This window comes from Silurus meridionalis, chromosome 4 (genome assembly GCF_014805685.1).
Source record: "Silurus meridionalis isolate SWU-2019-XX chromosome 4, ASM1480568v1, whole genome shotgun sequence".
Taxonomy (NCBI): Eukaryota; Metazoa; Chordata; class Actinopteri; order Siluriformes; family Siluridae; genus Silurus; species Silurus meridionalis.
In genome coordinates, this window is record NC_060887.1 from 32,542,023 (window position 1) to 32,566,225 (window position 24,203).

Here is a 24,203-nt window from a genome sequence, read left to right on the forward strand (position 1 = left end):
AGCACTTGTGTGCTATGGCGATGTTACAGTTGGCAGTTGTTTAATAGGAGAAAAATGTGCCAGTAATGTTCAGTGTTGGATTAATGAGAAATATCTAGAAGTAGGGAAGACAGCACATGTTAAACTCAACGTCCCAAAATGCAATGCTGTATCTGAATCAGAATCTTTTTTTGCCGAGTATCATGGGTTTCATGTTTTTGTCATGGTGTGCTGGTGCTAAAAGAATAGAAAAACACTATATAAAAAACTAGGAAAATAAATAATAAATCAATAAATAAATAAAGACATATGACGCAGTTGTGCCATGATGTGCCAACAAGGTGTTGAACGTGATTGCGTCAAAAGCGGTGCTTTAAGTTGATTTCGAAGCTTTGCGACTCGTGCTGATCGACTGGAGTACGCAAATGAAGAGATGATGACCGAATTGGACATTGTGGGTACTGCAGGAAACTTTAAACCAACTCAATTTTTCATTACAAAGAAAATCCGGTGAACATCACATGTTAATTATGAAGATTAATATGCAAATTATCAGGGGTGGATTTTTCCTTGAAGCTTGTTATCACAGGTGTCGGCATCACTGCGGCGAAAATCGAAGCCCTGATTTGCGTCATCGCATTTTCAACCCCGTGTACGTCTGCATCAGCTCATATTTAGTCTCGCTTCAACAACCCCACTAGAAGTCTGAGTGTGTGTGTATGTGGGTCTGTTTTGGTCCCTTGTCTGTCTGCCATGAATACAGATCAGTGGTGTGCCGTCTCTGGTGCTGTAGCCTGTGTATGTATTCAATCAGCGCTTTAGCCCTGTGTACACACACTAAAGTGCTTCTGCATATACACAACTGAATAAACAATGGCCTTCTGTCAGGAGACAGCTGTCAACAGACCTCGTGTCCAGCACCACACTTTTACTACACAAGCCAGACCACTGTGTGTGTGTGTGTGTGTGTGTGTGTGTGTGTGTGTGTGTGTGTAAGACCAGTGTCTTTCCTCGTTCTCATTCTCACATAGTATTTCTATTACTCAGCTCTAACAGGCCTCTTCTGCACTATTGGTAGTGAATGTGTAAAAAAAAAAAAATCTGATAATTGGTCACTCATGGCAAATACATTTTCAAGAATTGGGCAGGTTTATGATCCAGATGTGCAAGCGTACGCTGCTGCTAATTCACCCCGGCAACCAGGATGCGATGGTAGTTAGAATTTTTGCCGATGGGGACGGTTGTCCGAGGTAAAACAGGTGATTATATTTAATGAGTGTAATAAGACGAGCACTTTGGGTTTGAGAGGTCAGTAAACGGCAGCGACTTTCATTTTGGATTTCAGCTGGATTAAAATGTTGAATAGCTTCAAACGACTTCTGGGAGAATGTTAAATATGAAGGTGGTGCCAAATTCTGTGCCAGTTCGGATTGGGATGTGAGAGTTTTTTTTTTTTTTTTTGCCCATGAATGAAAAAAGTGTGTATATATTTTTTTATTTTTTCAAGTATTATTTAAATACTCAATTAGCTGCATATGTGTTAAGCTTTTGAAAATATGTTATGGCTTTAAGATTATGGTATAAAATTGTAATAGATTTTTTTTGCATTCAGCCGAATGTGTTTTTACTTGCTTGTCTCTAAACCTTGACACAAAGCAGCTTTGCAGAAGTCAAGGTCAAGATCTCGATCTAGATTCAGCAAGACAAAGGTATGAGAGTGTCCAAAAAAAAAATCCTCCCTGAGAAAACATAAGGAAGAAATTCTGTTCCAGAGTAATACTTGCATTCGTGTACACACACACACACACACACACACACACACACACACACACACACACCCCTTCACGTTCTTCTTTTGACTTTGTCAGTGTCCCATCTCTGTGTCTCTTCACTGCAGGAGTTCTGACAGAGTTGCTCCACTGCTCCTCTTTCTCTCTCTCTCTCTCTCTCTCTCTCTCTCTCTCTCTCTCTCTCTCTTTGTCTCTCTCTCTTACACACACACTGACGCACACTCTTCTCTTTCACATTTTTATTTGTATTCCCAAACTCTGTAGCTCAGTCTCTCCCTCTCTCTCCCTCTCGCACATATTTCTCTGTGTCGCTTTCTTTTTCTCTCACTCCATCCCTCTCTCCCTCCCTTTTTTGCACTGCGGCAGAGCAGTGTGGCTCCGTTGCCAAGGCAACTCCTCATTCGCAACCCCCTTCCCACACACGCACACGCGCACACACACACGCGCACACAAACACACACACGCACACACACACACATACACCTTTCACTTCAGAGCAGCGAGACAATAAAAAGCTGCCAGCGAGACCGAATTAAATGTGTGGCAGGAGCTCCATAGAAAGGAGGCAGCGACTGAGATGCCAGTGGGGTTACAGTGGAAAGTGTAAGAGAATACAAATGCGAGGCAGAGAGCATTAAACAGAGGGTCGAGGGACATCCAGAGAGGTTGAAAGGTTACTTATTTGTCTCAGAGCGTGCGCACCATATGGGGAGCGTGGCATAAGTGTGCCAAAGGCGGTGCGTTTGCTTTAGGGGAGGAGGGAGACTAATGAAAGGTTGGAAATTAATGAAAGCTAGGAGGGGAAGGGAGGAGGTGGAGGAAAGAGGGAGACTCCTCACTGACTGCTGGTCCACTTAGCTATTCATTGAAGCGCCGCGTGTAATCCCAGCATGCATTGATTCTACAGTGGGCCCAGAATGCTGCCCTGTGGGACCTCGCCTAGCCGAATGCAGCATATGGGACCCGGTGTTAATGATGGGGTTCGGGCGGGGCTTATCCACGCCCTGAGGGACCAGGGGGCTTTGCAATGTGATTAAAGCCATGTTTGGAGACAATTAACGGCCCTTCAAGTCACGCGCCGCGGGCCCCAGGGACGGCGGGGGAGCAGGGAGTCGCTGGTGGGAGACTGAGGTACCAGCTGAGCTCCCGTTCTGGTTCAGGTGGTACTTTTCAATCTTAATCTTAATCCTTAATACCACCTCCTGTCCCTTCCCAAAGTCCTCCCTCCTTTTCCACACTGAATAAATCATGTGCCAATTGCGAGCAGCTCCTGTTAGAGCTCACATAGACATGCATGTCACACACACACACACACACACACACACACACACACACACACACACACACACACACACAGATGTCTCTGGCCTCATTACAGCACTTCTGTTAGGATGCTGAGATTTTGGCGAGCCGGCATTTTTTTTAATGAGTTTTTTTTTTACTTTCTATCTGTCTTTTTATCCATTTATCTTGTCTGTCAGTCACTCTGTCTATCTATTTGTTTATCCTCCCTTCTATTCCTTGTATGAATATAGATTTTATAGTGCATAGTAATACATGTATATGACTAAGAAGAAATACAAAAAATAAAGGGATGAAGTAGTGAAGAATAAAGGAATTAAACAATAAAAAAGAAAAAAGCAACAGCTGTTTTCAGGCTTGACCTCTTGTAGTGTCTCCTCCCATTTCCCCCTACTCCTCCTCCTTTTTCTCCTCCAGTCTGCCCTGTACATGCTCCCAGTGCTCCCAGTGGAAGCAATCATGCCCGGAGACGAATCTTCACACAGCTGCTTCCTGGTCTGGCTACCTCCCCTTTTGCCCTCTCTGTCCCGTTCGCGATCACACACATACACACACACACACACACACACACACACACACACTGTGTGCATATCAATGTTAATTCACTGTTTATACGCTTACATATACACTGTGTGTACATAGTAGCATTTGAAATTCTTGTGCAATGTTTTACTCCCATTCAGATTCTTTGTCTCATTGGTCCCCCCTCCCTCCTTCTATCCATTTCCACACACACACACACACACACACACACACACGCCTCCTCCACCTCACCGTCCCTTGGGTTTGCAGGTCCAGAGCAAATATTTGTTTGTGCAGTGTTCCATTTCAGCAGATTTGAAAGGGTGGGGGCAAATAGAGCTACATGTTAGAGCAGAGAGTCACTGAGAGGATGGGGAAAGAAAGACAAAGGGATGAAATGGGAGAACGAGTGAATGGCTGCGTATACGTTAGCAATCCGTCTTTCTCTTTGCACAGTATAATGTATTGTAATGGGACTGGCCTAGTTTTAAGCCTTCGGCGATGCAGCACTTCCTCTCGCTTGCAGTGTGGAATGGCTGAGGAGAACATTACATCATATTCAGACAGAATCTGTGCTCACCAGCCATGTGTGGCAGGTGTGTGTGTGTGTGTGTGTGTGTGTGTGTGTGTGTGTGAATGAGAATGTGACTCTACTCTGGATGTGCAACAGTGTATGAATTCACATATGTTGTAAGACAATACCTATTCTGGCTTAGCGTATATTTTTGTCATATTGTAATTCAGTTCAGTAAATGCAGTTTAAGTGAACAGGCCATGTAGCAACATTTATGCAACAACAAAAGCACATTTCCATGTACAAAATGCTACAGGATGATGTGGGTTACACAACAGGACACATACAGTATGCATTACAGGGTTTTACACTGCTATACTATGACGTCGGAGTTCTAGGAATGTTATGAATTATTGAAATGAATTTGTTATAAAGACACAAAAAGGAAGCCATTCGAGCAGGAAGAATTGTCACATCCTCCAAAAAAAAGCTTGCCAGGGGTTGTATTCGTGCCTCAAGGTTTTCCTGAAGTGTGAATGAGGGTGTGAATATGTGTGTTTGGTTGCTGGAAATTTCCTGGCAAGTAGTCTATTCCTGTGATGGATCCACCAAAACCCTGACCTGGATAAAGTGTTTACTGAAGATATGTGAATGCTATAAAGGGAAATCACCTTCAGCATGTGATTTGTATAAGCCACATCAGACACTGACACTATGTGCTTGATTAATTGGGTCCTGTGCACTGTTGAAATCTTGGTTTTGATTCATCTGGATGTGTTACAAATCACTGGTTTAAATTAATAAACAAATACATGTATTTATGCTTGAACAATGCCTTTATTTATTTATTTTTTTACAGTGGACACAAATGCTTAAACGTACAGTATGTATAATTGAATCTGACTGAAACTGTCTATAATTGTAGTCTATAGTGTAGATTATTGCATTTGGCATTTTTGGAATGGAGTTTCCAGTATCAGCACTTTGTGTTATCAGATGATGGTGAGGAAATGACTTGCTTTATGGACTTCCCATAACATTTTATATAACTTTAGAAGAAATACAATGGCAGGTTGCTGTAGTAGAAGATATAGCAGAAGCCACTTGAGGGAGTAACAACAGTATGTTGTGGTTGATTTATTGATTTGTTGTTTTTTTTTGTATTTACACACTTCATTGTCTGTTTCTTCTTATATAGTGATTAGAAAAAAGCTAATTGTATTGTACAAAGTTACTAGTTTTCATATATTGTTCATTGCCCTCCTCTAATATTGGCACTGATCAGCTAAAATGAAAATGTTTTTTTTGTTGTTGTTCACAATAATACTATGCTCGCATGGTTGTCAAACAATTACAAACGCAACACACATTTATTATAAAAATATCATTCTTAAATGTGCTGGTTGGAGAATATTTGACTAGGGATTTGAGACCATTCCATCATATGAAATCTCTCCAGATTTGACCAATTTTAAGGTCAATGCTGGTATACTCTCCTCTACAGTTCACCTCTCAGGTTTTCCATAGGGTTTATGTAGGGACTTAGGATGGTCTTGGGAGGACCTTGATTTTGTCAGTAAACCACATTTGTGTTGATTTAAATCCAACAAAACAACAGGACAGTGTCGAAGCAGGACAGGTGCACTGACGAGAAGCAAAGGGATTCTACGTTAATGCTAGAATACTGATATGTGATTATGGTACCTATATTGGCCTGTATTTGATCAGAATTACCCTGCATTATATAACATGATAGTTGTATATTTGTTTTCTTACTTTGTGTTTAACTTTAGAAAAAAAATCTATCCTACTTAATCAACTGACAGCTTGGAAACATACATAAAGTCCAGTGTTACAAGTTTGTGATTATATTGGAATTTTATATATATATATATATATATATATATATATATATATATATATATATATATATATATTGTGTGTGTGTGTGTGTGTGTGTGTGTGTGTGTGTGTACATCTATACATATATATGAAAACAACCGGGCATGAAAAAATGCACTTCACCTGTGTTCTGAGCTGCACGGCATCGGGAGAAAAGCTTCACCGATGGTGATTTTTAAACGCACGACGATGCAAAAGATAAACTCTCGAGAGAAATTGTTGTGAAAGGAAGGAGAAAGACAGTGAACAATGACTTTCTTGGTAGGCTACTGTTTAAATACAAGCCGTGTAACACTATCTTTCATTAAAGCCTGGGGAAAGTTTATTAGTTTCAGTGTAGACACCTGCGGCTTATAGACAGTGCGGCTTATTTATGTTCAAAATAAAAATCTTTGTCAAATTCAGTGCTTATATATGGGTGCGCTTAATAGTCCGGAAATTACGGTGTGTGTGTGTGTGTGTATATATATATATATATATATATATATATATATATATATATATATATATATATATATGTATATGTATAATACTTTCCTTCTGCAGACCTGCTATAAGACACTACACAAATTTAGTTACGCTGAGTAAGGGTAAATTGTAAATGTGTGTGCTGCATGCTCGAGGTTGTGTATGTGTGTCTGTTCATGCTTGTGTACACGTGTTTGTGTATGAGCACTGGGGTTCAGTACTGGCTGACTCAGCTGTCAAAGGGGAGAGGGGACGTTTGACTAACAGGACCCACCAGCAGCTGGCACGCTGCCCCGCTCCAGGCCGTAGCCATCTTTAGGCTAGTAAGACAACTGTGCAAAAGGCTGCAGGGATGCAGAGACAACAGGAGCAAAACTCTGCGTAACCTCTAAGAGGAAAACGAGAGCAGTTTGTCAGCAGAGTGCTGGTGTGGTGAAGAAATGCAGATGCTTTTACTAGCCAGTTAGGTCACTCATAAATACCTCCTGGCGGCAGTGAGACTGAAGAAAAGCTTCACTAGTGAATTATAATTTTTTTACTGAGGTAGCGTTTTTCATAAAATGCTGAACTGATAAAATTGTGTGATATTTTAATGTGTTGAATTAATATTTTGTTCAGTGTAGTGTAGCAGTGTTTTACTATGGATATATGCTAGAATGTGGGTGCCACTAAAGGCTGTGAAAGAAAATGAATCTTGACTTCCAAATGCTATAAATGTGAAAAATGGTTTCAGGTTTTGCAGGTGCACATTCTGCAACACGCTATTGTGTCTCCATTATCTATTTGTTCAGTAAGGGAAATGGATCTTTTCAGGCTAAAGCTATGGAGCTATTTCTTTTTATTATTGTACATAACACAAGCCACATGTGTTTCCCACTTCAGCTTTGATTGATTGACTGATTGATTGTCAGATTGTCAATGCTTCTGTTTAAAGTGTTTTGGAAGATGTATTGAGGCCAGTGTTGCCTCTACTGCAGTAGAATTAGTAGAACACTTTGTAAGCCAAGGAAGGTATGGAAAACTTGTTCTGCACTTGACTTGCCTTGTAAGTAGAATTTCATAGCTTGGATTAGCTTTACTTTTTTCTTTTTTTTTGTTTACCTTGGTGAAGTTTTGACATTCAAATTGGTGCAAAACAAAACACAGATGAATCCATGTTTACTTTTTGATAACATGCTTACAGCCAACTGCGATTTATATTTTCTTCCTCAAAAGGCAAACTTCCCATTAGTGTTTTAGATTCATCAATCGGTCAATATGTCTAAATTGATATACTGTATTTCAAGTGAATTTTGTAAATGCTGTATTATTTATAATGAAAGACGGTCTACCTTTATTACTGAATTAATATTAACTAGCAATTAGGCCTAGACCAAGTTGATAAGGGGAAAATTCAAAATTCCCTGGATGCTGTCTGACTTTATCTGGATGGACATTTGGAATTACAAGTTGTCATCTTGAGTAGAATGTAGCTGTATTTTTACTCCTGTGTAAAGTAATACCATGTATATTATATAGACAAAATCATTGTGTCACCTAACATTTACGGCTATATGTGGTTATACCCCAAAAGTGGAAGCATACAATTGTATAGGATGTCTTTGAAAGCAGTGGGATTAAATATTCCCTTCAATTAAACTTGGAGACTTTAACCTTTTCCAGCATGACAATGCCCTTGTGTTTAAAACGAGATCTATAAAGATATGGTTTGAGTTTGAGTTGAAGATCTTGAGAGGCCTGCTATAGAGCTCTGACCTCAACCCTACTGAACACCTTTAAACTGAAAGATTGACTGCACTTCAGGCGTCCTCTCTGTACCTGGACCTAAGTTTATTAACACCCTTGTGGCTAAATGAGCACAAATCTACATAAGCACCCTCCAAAATCTAGTGAAACATCTTCCCAGTAGAGTGGAGCCTATTATAACAGCAAATTGGGACTAAATGTGGAATGCTTTATTCATAACGCACATGTAAATCTTATGTCAGGTGTCTATGAACCTGTGTCCATATAATGTTGTGTTCAGAATGGTTTGAAAACTTCTAATACCTATTCTGTCCCCTTTTGAGAAATGACGTATGTGATCGATCAGTGGTTCAGAAAACTCTCTCTGAGTAAAACCAAACCTGAGATGACTGCGCTTTCTAAGACAAACAAGCCCAAAAATCAATCCCAGATTTAGACTCAGGTACTCGGGTCAAATTTGAAAAAGATACCCTAGGTCTCTCTTAAATAAAGACATTTCAGATATTTCCCAAGATAGCTCATTAGTCTTCTTACTTGTCTGCCTCATTAAGTCCTGACTTGTATTTGTACTAGGAAAAACGCCATGGATTTTTTTTTCAATATTGACACGGCTGAAAAGCACAAATCTTTTCTCAAATAAATCATGTGGACACTAAAACAAATCCTGAGTCTAACCTTTTCCCCGGTCCTGCTAAGTGATTGCTTCTTTGTCCAAGCTCAGCTAATGAAAGGAATGGCTTAGGAAGGCTTCAGAAGCTTGGGACCTGACCTGTCACTCAGCTAATCCAGAGCTTTAGGAACTCGTTACAGAGGAGAACTCTACAAGGAATTGAGCATTTGAAACAGGTTTGCCAGTTTGCCTTAGAAACTGTCCACAGATAAGTAGTGTGTGGCAATTTACATTTTATTCTGGTTTGGTCTGGTTTTGCTGAGGTCAGGAATATTTGCCATATTTAACATAACTAATTATAGACTGAGCTCTTGATTTATTATTATTTTTTTTGCATTTGTCTGGTATTAAGCTTCTGAACCCTAAAGGCTGCAGTCTTGATTGGCTTTCTTTGACCACCTTTAATGATGACAGGAACTTATGGGTAAAGGTTAGCAATTAGTCTTGTGATATTTATAGTAGTTTTTAGTTTAACTTATAGTTTTGTCACCCTAAAGTAGACTATATAGATACAAATTCTAGATTCAAATGATCACAGTAGTATAATAAGAAATGAACTACCGTAAAGTAGTAAAAGTAAACTGTCCATACAACAAAAGGATTAAAAAAATGGTAAGAAAGTCTGTAACATCATATCAACCTTATGTATTTATAGCTAAAAAAAACTATATAAATGACCTTGCAGATATACAGATCTTGTGATGAACCTGACTTAAAACCGATCAACTATAAAACTTACAGATAGTAAAATTATTAGCTTGCACTCATTATATGCATATATGCATCCTTACACTCAATAATACCTATTAGTTAATCATGTATCAGCATAAACTTATGATACAAGCTTCACATACGCTTCAGAAAATGACTTTGACTATTTATTTTATAAACTGATGAACTCCTGGACTTTTCACACACAACAGTCACTAGAGTTTATACAGAATTCTGTGAACAACCACAAGCATCAAATTGTCTACAAGTGGAAACAACATGTTGATTGTGAGAGATGTCAGAGGAGAATGACCAAACTGGTTCGAGCTTACAGAAAGGTTACAATCATCTCAAAAGATACACCACACTAAACTTCAAGGTGGATGGGCTACAACAGCAGAACAACACAATGGGTTACAATCCTATCAGCCAAGAACAGGAATCTGAGTTTACACTGGGCACAGGTTCAGTTAGAGACTGGAGAAAGACCAGTACGTCTAATATGTTACTAAACATCAATATTTATCAAAAATTTTGATTTTCACTTTAGGAATCTGCATATTTTTTAAACGAAATATCTAATCTAAATAACAAAACAGATTTGGATGGTGCAGGGTCAGATACGAAAAAAAAAAAAAATAATTAGCAGTACCTGAAGCAGATGTTTTTCCTGCTTTTTATTTTATTTTTTTTAATTTAACCTCAAACCACCAAACTGAAGTACAGCCGAAGACTTTTTGTTGGTGTAGTTTTTCAGCCACAGCTTCAGTTTGAGAGAGCATTACAAAACCATTTAGGGGAAAATCAATTTGTCGACCTTGTCTCCTCCACCGCAGTGCAGTCCTAGTAACAAGTTTCCACAAGTAATAAGAAGGGGTTTGGAAAGAAATCTCCATCAATAGCTTTTGTCTCCACTTTGGCATTAATAGTGGTGAAAGCTGCTTCTCCTCGGGAAAGGGATGGTGATTACTTTAGCTTTTTTTTTTTTTTTTTTTAAGGTTATGAACAATTTCAAAGGAATTTGTTTGAAAATACAGTAAACCTGCACTAACATCATGTCTTCCCTTATATGTTTTGCATTTCTACTATTTCTCTGCAGATTTAACACATTTTTCTATTGCCAATCCATTCATAAACACCCCCCATCTCTCTGTTCTGTTGCTCAGTTTAATAGTCAGTACAAATCATATTACTTTGTGAATACATAACTTTATATACCAATAGCATAAAAAAAAAGTAACTGCCAAAAAAACCCACAGTAGAAAATTGAGATTGCACGGTCAATAAATACCTGAAATAAGATGCGTTTTATTTGGGAAGTTTCTCCTTTAGTTGTTTTCATCTTTATTAACATGCAACTATGACATACAACTTGTCCCCACTCAGATTTGAGCAGACGAGTGTTGAAGGTCTGTAAAAGGTCTAACGGTGGTCCTGGCAGTCTCATGATCTGGAATTATAACCTTCAGATCACTTGGTGCAAAAATACGAAATCTCCTTACGAAATCACGTACACATATACATATATTTTCCCCCAGAATGTATGTTCCACAGAGGCTCCTAACAAAATCTGTCTTTTGCTCTTATTCAGCTGTTCAATCTTCATTCAAGTCCATTGATCTATTTATACATTGATGCAGTAAATTTATGAACAGGGAGTGTTTCCACAGCTGGAGGACTAAATAAATCAATTCAATCAATCACTTGTGCAGTTTTTCATATCAAATCCTGAGTGATGTTTCACCTCAAAACACTATCAGACAAAGTAACGAAAGATCCAAACACTCCATGAAATAGTAACAGCAATCTTTATACTACGGCATTGTTCTAAGCTCGGTGCTCAGAAGGTGTTAGGTTAGGAATTAAACATAAACATGAAGCGGGTTTATTGTTATGACCCTGTTTTATTCCTCTTATATTGCACTGATTTGGCAATGATTACAGTATTTTCAAAGCAATTTAGGGTTTTTCAATCATTGTCTTGAGACAGGTTAGTTAGTGTTTATTGCTTATGCTCTAATAGCTATAAATATTCCCTCACCAGCCATGTTCCAGAAACTAGAACTAGATTATGCCCATCTGCTGTCCAAGTCTATGTTAATGAGTTGCTGCTATAGGAATAATAACATCTTATTTGATATGAGTGTCAATATAAACTCACCAATGCTGTCAAATGCTGTGTTCCAGAACATGAATCCACATTTCCAGATTTATGAATTCACCAGCACTGTGGTATAATTTCTTAGAGCAGGAGCCTCGACAGTAGAGCCAGCTGTATGGTTTATATTAACATGCTCATTAATAAATGATTGTATCTATAGTAACAGCTTACACAGGGATTAATATGATGGATAGTCCTCATAAATGGATTTAAAAAAAGATGCATGCAATTAATGGCACAGTGATGTTTACTGGTCATTAGACATTTATTAAGGATGAATTGATGGAGTCTTCAGTGTCACAGGAAAGTGGTCAGAAAAAAAAAAGTTCTCTGTGAAGTCTTTGAAGCATGACATGAAGAAAAAAAATAGATACAAGGACTAACCAGACCAGATGTTCCTAGATGTTCAGTATTAGTATTAATGGTTAAGAAGTATAATATTTTTTTAATTGTAATGATTGGCAGATTGCTGTGATATAAAATCATCATTTGTTTGGTAGAAATGGTCATTCCACTTCATATCGGCTCACATCACACCACATTAATATGAATTCGTTTTGTAAAAAATAAAAGCTTGCATTTTATTCGTTGCATAATACCATGTAGATGACTGTGAATGTCATTTGTTACTGTACTGCGTACTGTAGATTTTTTGCATATACAGTAATCCCCTGTTTAGCCTTGTGGTTACGTTCCAAAAACCGCCCGCGATAAACAAAAAAACGGTCCCGCCACCCCAAAAATGCTATTTTATATATACAGTACTGTACTGTATTAACATTTGACTTCATTTTATAACAGATAATTATATTTTTCCTAATAAATTTCATTATTTTAACATAAAACTCCATTAAAACAAAAGTTTTATGGTCTATCGTGCTATCGTGGGAAAATCAGCCAAACAAATGAGTTACTTGGCAAATGCAATTCTGCGATAAACCGGAAGCACGAGATTTAAAGTGGGGTTAAGCAGGGATTGCTGTATATATTTCACTGAACTTTTTCTGTTTGGGGGAAACTTTAACTACTACCTTTTAAAGTACACTACATTTTGTAAAATCATTTGTTCCTGTAAACTGGTCAAGCATGCAGCAGGTTACCAATCAGGGTAGAACACACTCTGTTTTTACTCTGGTATCTTCAGTTTAACATCAAGCAGAATATTTTGTAGTAGTTGAAAAGAAGGTTTTGGGCTCATGATAATTTATTAGATATCAGTTAGTATTTGACTTATTAATATCATTCTACTAATAGATCTATTAGTAACATTAAAGTCTTTTCACATAAACTGAGTTGATTAAGCAAAGAGTCTTTTGACAAAAATGATAATAGGAACATTACAGCCATAATAAATCATAGTATTTTGGATACTTAAGTGCATTTGAAGGCAAATACGTTTGTACTTTTACTCAAGAGAAAGTTTAAATGGAGCACTTTTACTTTTACTGGAGTCATATTTTACCCTGTTGCTCTACTTTAACTATAGTACATGGTTTGTGTACTTGGTCCACCACTGCTAGAGCTCCTATTCATAGGCTTCTATTGCCTATGACAGAAGAGATGCTGTGAGTCATCTTTATCCAGAACCCACATTTACAGCTAGTGAAATGCAGGAAAATAATTCGGCATTAATGTAACAATAAATTGTCTTTAGTCAGGCACAACACATAGCCTTACATGAGAAGTAGAAGTAAATCCATAATCGTGATCTAAACAAAAACAGCAACAGCAATGAAGCTCAGGAAACACGGATCACCAGTGCAAACATGGGCAAGGCCTTGCAGAGAACAGTAGCGCTACAGGGGCTATATATATACAGACTGAGGTAACATGACAGGACACAGGCAAAAATAATGTTCTGAGGAGCTGCACTGAGCCGGGTTTGGACTTTTAGGAAAGGATGAACATAAATATTGTGCAATATGAAATTTCATATTTATATAACAAATTATATCGAGACTCTGGGAATATGCCAGTACCCGATACTGTCTCGATCCTGTCACCCTTTGAAAGACAATGTGAAACTGAGATTCAAACTAACTTTTCTGTTACCGTGTGCAGATTTTTAAGTAGTACCTTACATTTCTGTGGGAATAAAATAAACCCGATCTTTGTTCTTATTTATTTTTATTGACTTATGTGAAGGCGAGCCCACTTTTTCACTTTTTTTTTTGGCATAAGAATTCACATCTCTGAGTAAATATTTGGCTTCATTGTTCAGTTGTGCACAGTCTTAATTCTAATATATTTTCACCTATTCTTTTGATCAAAATAGCTCAATCTGTGTGAGCCTGGACATTGGTGAACATCACATTTCAAGTCTCCAAATTCTCAATCAGATTAAAGACTGGGGTTTGATTAAATCATTCTAATAGAGACAGATTTTTGGTTAAGATCCACTGTAGGATCAGTCTGGTTGTAGTAAAAAAAGATGGACGAAAAGTCAGTAGAACTTTGATTTTTCTGCCTGGTGATCAAGATGGTTGCTGATGGATCATCATTGGGTTTGCAAAGTTCTGGGAATTTTCAAGACTGGAAACTTCCCATGGGATTTAAGAGGAATATATGAGAATTAGCACCATTATATGTAAATTAATGGGAATTAGTGGGAATAAACTTTTCAAAATTGCAGCTTAGCCTATAAAAAGGAAGTTAAATGTAGTAAAAAGTCTTGCAGGATAATCTTGGCAACCAGATTTAATGCAGTTTCAGTTGAATTTCTACCTGGCACATTCATCAATCACATGCATTGTGTATTCCTCCATAATATTGCACAGATAATTTCTTGAATCCTGCAAAATAATGTCGAATAATGTCCATCTTGGTGGGTATTCACGTAAATGACCATAAATAGTACATACATTTGTTTGAAACTTTCTTGTGCTGTGTGTAAGCTATTGTGCAACAAAATTATACTAAGAATTAAATCAAAGCCAAAAATGTCCTTTAAAAAAAATCTGTATTAGTTTACATGCATGTCATCTTATGAACAAACAAAATTTATATATTTATGTTTGAATATTATATAGTTTATATACAATTCCCCAAATTTCTAATTATTTCCCATAAAATTCAGGTAAGTTTCCAACTTGGAATATGTTCAATATTCCCCAGATTTCTGGAAAGTTAAGGAAATCTACCGGAAATTTTTCCACCCCGTTGCGACTCTAATCCTCACTGAATTTTATTATTTTGAGGAAAAAAAACAAGCATGCTTTTCTTTGACCTCTGTTTAACTAGTTTTATGACTGACAGTAGAAATGTAGTTTAGCTTGTTCTGTAATTATGCAACAGAACAAAACGTGCAAAGTCATAATCACAGGCTTAAGAGTGAATACAGATGAATTATACAAGCACATACTGACCAAAAAAGAACATTTTTGAAATATACCCAAGCTAACAAACTTTTTTTTTTTTGGCAATCATGAGAAACATCAAACGATCAAAGGTGTTAGTCAACTACTCGAAAAACTCCTGTACATTGGATGATGATCTTTTAATATATATTTATTGTGTTTAATGAAAGAACGAAATTAAATGATTTGATGAAAAGACATACAGTTTGGAGCCCACTGAGGCAATAACAGAATCAATTCCAGTGTTAATTACAATCACCTTTTATCAGCTATGCACTAAAATATCAATGTGCATTTGATTCAGTTTATAAACTTACTGGAACAATCAACATTGCTTCATACAGTCTTAATTCATATTTTCTACACTATACCAACAAAAATTTGTCGACACCTGACCATGCTTTTTGAACATCCCGTTTCATATGTAGTCCCCATTTGCTGTTGTAATAGCCTCCCGTGTTTGTTTAAAATGTGTGTAAAGTCAGGTAGTGTGAGGATGCCTGGGGTGCAGTCACCATTACAGTTCATATCAAAGGTGTTTAATAGGTTTGAGGTCAAAGCTCTATATCAGGCAACTTAAAATCTTCTACTCCAACCTATTTTCATAGAGCTGCCTTTGAAATCCTATACAATTGTATGTCTTCAACTTCGAGTTAACAGTTTGGGGAAGAACCACATGTGGCTGGAAAAGTCAGGTGTCCCAATACTTTTGTATAAATTGTGTACAAATTTGGCAGTCAGTGAAGCTCTCTTTATAACGTCTAATATATATATATATATATATATATATATATATATATATATATATATATATATATATAAGTACTAGGTCCAATCCATAGTGCACGATCTGTACCACGTGCAAGCCAACAGTATTGATGAGTAATTAGTGAGTGTGTCAAGTTTTTTAGCTATTATTAATTACATACTGACATGCATATAATACTGAAGCTAATAGCCAAAATGTAATTGGATCTGATTTGTTTTGCATGGAGTAATGAATTAGGGGCAATTTCAGAATTGAGTGAATAGTAAAGAAATTATATATGATTTTAGTCAGTGTGAGGTTTTAACAGAACTTCTAATTGTTGTAATGTTTGTGGTGTATTCAGCAAGTAAACATCAGGATCCGTTCTTTGAATTCAAATTTAATAAGAATTTAGTGCTGACGCAACAGGGTTTTAATTAATGATACAAATATAATGCAAATATAATTTACCTTTTTGTCTGTGTGGTTATGAGTTTAGTGTTGGCGTGTAGTGGGAAAGAGAATATAGTGAACAATTGTATTCAAGAATTGTAATAATAGGCAAATATCAACAAATTGTACCCAGCTTTTGAAACAAATGAACACAAAAAAGTCATGTGGGAACCATAATAGTTGGCTTGATTGCCTCAACTCACTGAAAATGCTGGAATTCGCAGAAACAACTCGAAAAATCATTTCACCCCTCGTGTTGCTAGGAGTGAATCTGTAGAATATGGAACCATTAGACAGCTTCAAAACCCTAATAAATACGTGGAATTCTCATGTTTCACTTTCCTGTACCTGTACAAAGCCTCAAAACACTGTTTTCCAGGCTGCATGCGGCAGCAAATGTTCTGAAAGTGGTGCTGTCCATGACCTCTGAACCTGTCTATAATGAGGTCTTACACAGCAGCATTGCTGCTTTCTGAGCTGAGAGCACACACTAACCGCAGCTGCTTTTCTTAAAGACTCTAAAAGCCGAGGAACAGAATGAGCGTGTCGGGGGGATTGGAGGGGAAACTCTGTCCCCAGGCATCTGCTGCGGTGGGACCAGAGAGCAACAAGACTCAACCAACCAAGCTGCACTAATTGAGATGTAATAGCTTCCTAAATTAGCCTGGCATTAATGTTTATCCATTGGAGGGTTGCTTTCTCTCTCATTGATCAACCGAGCGCTGGAGAATGTGAAAAGGATAAATATTTGCGAGTCATATTTAAATATTGAAGGCAACTTTTTTTTTTTTTTTTTTTTAATAATCAGGAAGTGTTGATCTAACGTCGGCTTTGCTCTCATACATCTCATCAGATTTCTACAAATTTTTAAGGCAGACACTGACAACATTCCTATTTCCAAAAAAACCCCAACATCCACCTGTTTAATACTTGACAAATAACACGATTATAATTGCATTAAAGATTCTTGTATAGTGCTGAAGGAGAAATAGGCCCTATATGTTTACTCCATTTCCTGTTCAGACTCTCGTTATTTTCATCACACGTCTCGGGTTCAGAGCAGGCTGTCATTTTGGAGCACTGGAGTGGAATCGGAAATCAAACGCGGGAAAGCAACCTTTAATTTGGAGGAGATTAAATGCAAATTCGGCAGTCGTCGCCGAGCGCGGTGGAGGTTTTAGCTAAACGGAACGCTGTGCTACTCGGATTTTATCCTGCGGTATGATGAGGTTAAGCCACCTCGTCAACCTCTCATGAGTAATTAGCTGCACTTGCTTGTGCGCTTGTAGCAGTGTGTTCTGAGACGAAGGGACGAAATAAGACTTGGATAACAAAACGTCGTAAATGCTGATAAATGCCGCTAAATGTCGAGCTAGTGCAGGCGAGGTCCTGTTTTAAATTCTGGATGTGTATCTCAAAGCTGTTAAGAGATTCGGCGCTGCATTTTAATCATGTTTTGGTGATCTGGTTGTTTCAGGTGTATTGTGGGCCATGATAACTGGCAATGGTATAGCTGGGTAGGGGCAGTTTGCTTGTTTCCCCTCTCATTAATTATGAGTATACCATAGATTTTTTTTGTTAATAGGTTTTGTATATAAATGTTAATCAAACTATATCTCCTTATAGACAATTATTCATTATTAGACCTAGATTATGTGATGTATCTTGATTGCATTTCACACCCAGGCCTTCAGTGGTGTCCAATCTGAGTCAATCCACCTCTTCATACCATCCTGATTATAGAAAGCCACGACTTTAGAAACTATCAATATTATAGAGAAATGCAGTATAACAGAGCACTGCATCACAGACAGGTATCTGATTCAGAGAGAATGAACGGCATCACTAAAGCACAAGACCCAATGAACACAATTCATCAAGTCTCCTTTCACTGCAGCCACAGCTGCACCACCCTTATACACCATCTCTAGCAGAAGCATCCATATTAACCTCGTCAAATATCCTCGGATTTTCAGTGCATTTTTGTGCTTTTTGTTCCTGTGCATTACGAGTTTTTTAGAGATTTGAAATGCAAATTGTGTGTTTTTGTGCAAATGCTACAGGGAACAAAAAAATTGCAGTTTTAAAAGTATAAATGGTTCACGAAAAATCTCAACTGTTGTGAATTGTTTTGGCCGATCCTTCGTCAACTTTTTCTTGAACAGTCCGCCCTACAAATTTCCTTGTAAATCAGTTTCTTGTCCTCGATCAGCCATAGTGGAAGGGGAAAAAAAACAGCTATTCAAACCACACTGATATTTTTTTGCTTGTGCATTTTCCCCCAGATGCAGTTTGCGCTCTCTGACCATTCAATCAAAAGACGTGAAAATGCTGAGGTGACTGTAAGCCTGCTAGATGGCCCCAGGGTGGTCAACTCGCAATCTGATTGGTTAAAGCAACAGCTTCGAGCAACATGTATTTAGGTGCTATGCAGTGCTGATTATATCAATTCAACACCTTGATTCTGACCAATCAGCTTTAAGAACTCTTTAAGAAGAGCTTAGTGGTATAAATGTTCACAGCATGATCCGCTTAGTGTTCCTTCATGTTTTGTGAATTTGTCTTTTAGTATTCAGTATCACACTCTGATTGGGTCAGGTTTGTGTGCATCAGTATCAATGTTCTCACACACACCTGGACCTTACTATATACACCTACATCGACATCTCTGAACTGAAAATAAAAAGAAGCACACACACACCACACAGGCGGTTATGTAATAAGAGTCACATCGGTCAGCCTGTACATTATGCATGGCGAGTGATAAATGGGTTTTTGCATCTGTTCTCCAAGGCTGAAGTTAATTTATTAACCATGGCGCTGTACAGCAACTGGAGAGGAGACTGTGTAAGAGTTATGTCAAGTTAGACACAAATTTATAGGGTTTATTTATATATTTATTTTTAAGCGTAATGATAGAAATCCCCATGGAGCGCGGTTTCATATCCGAAATGATGTTGCTGCGATATTGCAACTAAAGAACACTTGAAAATCGAATTGATCTTTTATTGTGTGTGACAGTGTGTGCTGGAAATAGTTTTTTTATTTTGCAGTGTTTTATTTTTTTATTTTTTTATGAATGAACATGAGTAATATTACAACCGCTCTTATTTGTTTGTTTATTTATTTATTTATTTATTTACATACCCTAATTTCCTGTACCAGAAGTGCCGGCTTCGTTCTCCTGCTCATATTGACATACGATAATGCAACGAAAACATTACGCTCCATTACTAATCAAGCTGCATTATTTATGCTTCTGCATTACTTATTCATTACTGTGGGTCTGTACAGAGCGACGGAGCGATGGAACGCCTGGGCCGATACACTCCTGTGGAAAAAAGAAAAAAAATCCATATTAATCACACAATGCAAATGGGGAAACTGTATTTCCGTCGGAAACAGGCAGCTTGGCTTCATTGTTGGCTGTTCATCATTCGTAGATTTGATACGTAACAAGAGTCAGATCTGTGTTTAGGTAGTGAATATGGGTACTTTATTTTGTACGAAACTTATTGTGTGATTTATAAATGGTTCCAGGTTCAAATATAAAAACAGCCTGTCTGTATTTTGGCTGGGTTACAAGTCAGTGAATGGATCTTCCGTGACCTCGTGTGTAGAAGAAGCTACTACGGTGAACAAATGTAGCTCTTTGAAGCTTTAAATTCGTGACTCTGACACTAAGAGCTGTGAGCTCTGAATCAGTAATTGCAGGGGTGTCAACAATGACTAAAACAAACAGATTTCTGAGAGACAAGGAAAGTCACTCATTCTGTTAGAGTACACTTTTTTATATTTTATTACGCCGTGCTGATAAAATGTCATCTAGCATAAAGGGGGAAAAAAATAATCATTGGATGACATTTTTATGGTCTGGCACACACAAATAAATGCCATTTAGAAAAGGTGAACTGTAACTCAGCTCCAGATTTACCTGCTCAGCTGGTACATCAGGTCTTCCCTCAGAGCGAGCTCATAGGTCAGCTATCCTCTCCATGGTTTTCCCCGATGCTGTTTGTGAACAATTTAGTGTTGTGTGGAAATAGATTTGGCATCCCTACTTGTGAGAGAAAAAAAACCCAAGAGTATTTTGAACGGATGCCTGCATCAGGATTTTTTTTTGCCTATCTTGTAGCACTTTCTTTTAAATGTCAGGATAAGACAATTATATATATATATATATTAAATATTATTTATTTTGAGCTCAGATATGACCCGAATTAAAGATTAAGGCGTAAAATCTTTTGTTGTATTTAACAAAACTCCCTGAGATGGAATGAGAAAAAACCTTGAGAGGAACCAGACTCAGAAAGCTCCTCTGGGTGGCACCGAATGATGGGTGGTCCTGAGCCACTGCAGTAGACTATTGAATAACAGTGTTGCTCTTTATAGAAAGTTTTGTTACACATATGGAGAAATGTTTTGGGACATCTGACTTTTCTGGCCATATGTGGTTCTTCCCTTAAACTGTTACTACAAATTTGGAGGCACACAATTGTAGAACATTTCACTGAATGTAGTAGCATGAACATTTCCATTCACTTGAACTAGGAGACCCAAACCTGTTCCAGCACAACGATGCCTCTGTGCACCCTACATCAGTAAACCTGGCTTTACTAACACCCTTGTGGCTAAATGAGCACAAATCTCCACAAACACTCTCCACAATCTAGTGGAGCATCTTCTCAGAAGAGTGGTGGTTGTTATTATAAAAGCTAATTGGGGCTAAATGAGGAATTGAATGTTAAAAAACACACAAATCTTATGGTCCCAAACAGAGTTTAAAGACTTAACGACTCGACTCGGTACCGCAGGTACTGGTAGCCATGTTGGTACTGTCTGTTACCTGATATGAGCTCAGCATCTTGTGTTCTGTGGTGGCTGCTGGGATGTTTTTTTGGTTTTCTCCTTGCACATTATAATAAAAAAAATGCTCAAAATAATATAAAAAGAAAAGATTATGGCTGTCCAACATCCAACATATTATATATATATATATATATATATATATATATATATATATATATATATATATGTGTGTATAAAATGTATAAATCGAAAGATAGGGATGAATAACTACACGATCCTTTGGCATGTAGAAAAAGGTGTATAATGATCTCAGATGTTGAGATGTTGATTGAGATGTTGATTATTAAGAGCTGTTCAGAACTCCGTCTGATAAAAGATTGTCTAAAGGTCTTTGATCGTAATCACACACTCTGGTGCTTATGGTATTTTTCACTCTTTGGCGTTTGTAAAGTTTAATGATTTAAAGTCACACTTTTGGTGTCGCCTAAATATGGGTTTCCCTTTTGAGTCTGGTTCCTCTGAAGGTTTCTTCCTCATATGATCTCAAGGAGTTTTTTCTTGCCACAGTTGTCCCAGGCTTGCTCATTAGTGATAAATACACTTTAATTTAAAATATAAGTGCATTTTGCTGCTTTGAAACAGTGTCTATTGTGTTAAGCGCTTTACAAATAAAAATTGAAGTGAATTGAATTTAATTAAATGACGCACTTTATATCAGGTGGGTAAACCACTTGTTTCACCAGATTGCTTAAGACCTAAACAGGCTATATGAAGATAAAAAGTCAAATCTCGAAAGGGCAGTACTCCTCCAGGACTTTGCACTTTCTGACATCCCTGAGTCAGATGAATAGACGGAGGAAATGGCACACGAGGGTGCAGATATTGATGCGGAGCTGCACTGGAGCTCAAACAGCGGTAGCTCGTCCAGGAAGATAGGTGATGAAAGGAACGCAAAAAGAAGGAGAGGGATAGGTGCTCTGGAAATGAGCAACAGCCACAGGAAGGGGAGGAAGAAATGCCGAGGTGGTGGTGATGAGTAATAGGGGGATGAGAGTTAGAGATGATGGGAGGGAATGAGGGATTGGCAGGGAGGGAATGGCACAGAGACGTCAAGCTGTGAACGTGAGCTCTGCCAAGGACTGTTAGCTGTGCTGATGTCATTGCTGATGTCAGGTGAACGATGTCAGACGCTAGATCCCAAGCCAGAGAAGGAGACGCTTGTCGCATACAGACCTGGACAGAAAGTAGAAGATGTTAGAACACAGATTTTTTTGAGGTCATCGCTGATGTCCGTGATATTTGGCATCTTTTTGCAATATGTGTGTGAGGAAGACCGTGTGTTTGAGTGGTAGCACACATCTTTAACTTGTTAGCAATGTCACACAGCTTCATGTCTCTCTTTCATCTATCTTGATGTGCTCGTTTCCTGCCATGGCAGCTGAGTGATAGCAACCGGCTTATCCATCAATCCTTGGCCTGGAAAAAATGGTCGGCCATGTTTCTCGACATGAAAACGGCAGCTGTGCAATGGCACAAGACCAAACTGAAAGCATGTTATGAATATTCACGTTGGGGAAGCTATTAAAAAGCGTGATCTAATCAAGCACTTTGGAAATTTGATACATCACTTGTTTCAGGATGGGGAAAAAAATTAATTGAAGGTGTTTGGGTGTGTGTTGGGGGGTGATGTGTGTGTGTGTGTGTGGAGGAGGAGTGCTGATTGATCTGTGTGGATGAAGATTGAGATTTATTCATATCTCTGTCTTCCCCGACTGAGTTCTTTGACCCCAGAGTTCCTCCTTCATTACCATATAAAGCAGCTTTTTCTCAATTCTGAAGGAACGCAACTCGGGTCTTAGAGAGAGAATGACATGAGATGAAAAGCAGGAATGGATGCATGAAAGAAGAAAGAAAAAAAAAAAGCTTTATATATGGTCACCTTTTCTCCCGTCATCAGGGCACCTCAGGCTACAAAGCAAATCATATTCATAACAATTGTAATTGTGGCCTTGATAGCTCGGGCTCTGTTTAATGCAGCACACCAGCTGAGTGAGGTTGCAGAATTTCCTGTTTCTTGTCAGTCAAATCTTTCTTTCTTTTAAACCGATAGAGTTTTTGAGTTTTTTTTGCGTTAGACCTGACAAAATTAGCTTCATATATACACATCAGTGTTTATCAATTCACAGGTTATAACATTATAACCTGTGAATTGAATAACACTGATTATCTCTTCATCATGGACCCCAGTTAGTGGGTGGGGTATATTAGACAACAAGTGAACATTTTGTCCTAAAAGTTGTTGTGTTAGAAGCAGGAAAAATGCAGGTAATGTCTAAAGGACTGGGTCAGAGCATCTTCAAAACTGCAGCGCTTGTGGGGTTTCCTGGTCTGCAGTGGTCAGTATCTATCAAAAGTGCTCAAAGGAAGGAACAGTGGTGAACCGGCGACAGGGTCAGGTGCTGCCGAGGTTTATTGATTCACGTGAGGAGTGAAAGCTGGTCTGTGTGATCCGATCCAACAGACGAGCTCCTGTAGCTCAAATTGCTGAAGAAGTTAATGCTGTTAATGCTCAAAGGGTCACGACTGTTTTTGGCAGCAAACGGGAACCAACACAATATTAGTCAGGTGGTCATAATGTTATTCCTGATCGATGTAGGTTTTTATAGTCTTTTAAAGGTGGATTTTTTAAAATCTGGAGGAATCTGTGCAAAATGAGAGAATAGAATGTTCATATTGACAAGTGCAAATGTAATGCATAATGAATGAACTGGAAATAATTGCATTTCCTTTATTTTCTTACAGCGGGAGCAGAGAATAAAGTTGGCTGGGCTTTTGGTTTGGGTCTGGAAAGACTCGCCATGGTTCTCTTTGGCATTCCGGATATCCGACTCTTCTGGAGCAAGGATGAGCGCTTCCTGAAACAGTTCCATCTGACCAACATCAATGACTCTGTGACCTTTCAGGTATGACAGGATGTGTGTGTGTATGTATTTAGTGCCCTGTTATGTCCTATCTAGGTTGTATTCCTGCCTCACGACCAGGTTTCCCACAATCCATTGCAACCTGTGACCA

The 24,203-nt window shown here is 38.1% G+C and overlaps 1 protein-coding gene across 3 annotated transcripts in view; it reads left to right on the forward strand.

The window, feature by feature from the left end:
* Positions 1–24,203, forward strand: part of fars2 (phenylalanyl-tRNA synthetase 2, mitochondrial) — a 158,851-nt gene that overhangs the window by 48,229 nt on the left and 86,419 nt on the right. For all 3 annotated transcript variants that reach the window (XM_046847393.1, XM_046847394.1, XM_046847395.1), the window contains one exon: positions 23,934–24,094. In XM_046847393.1, coding sequence (XP_046703349.1) covers positions 23,934–24,094 — 161 coding nt within the window. The remainder of the gene's footprint in view (positions 1–23,933; positions 24,095–24,203) is intronic.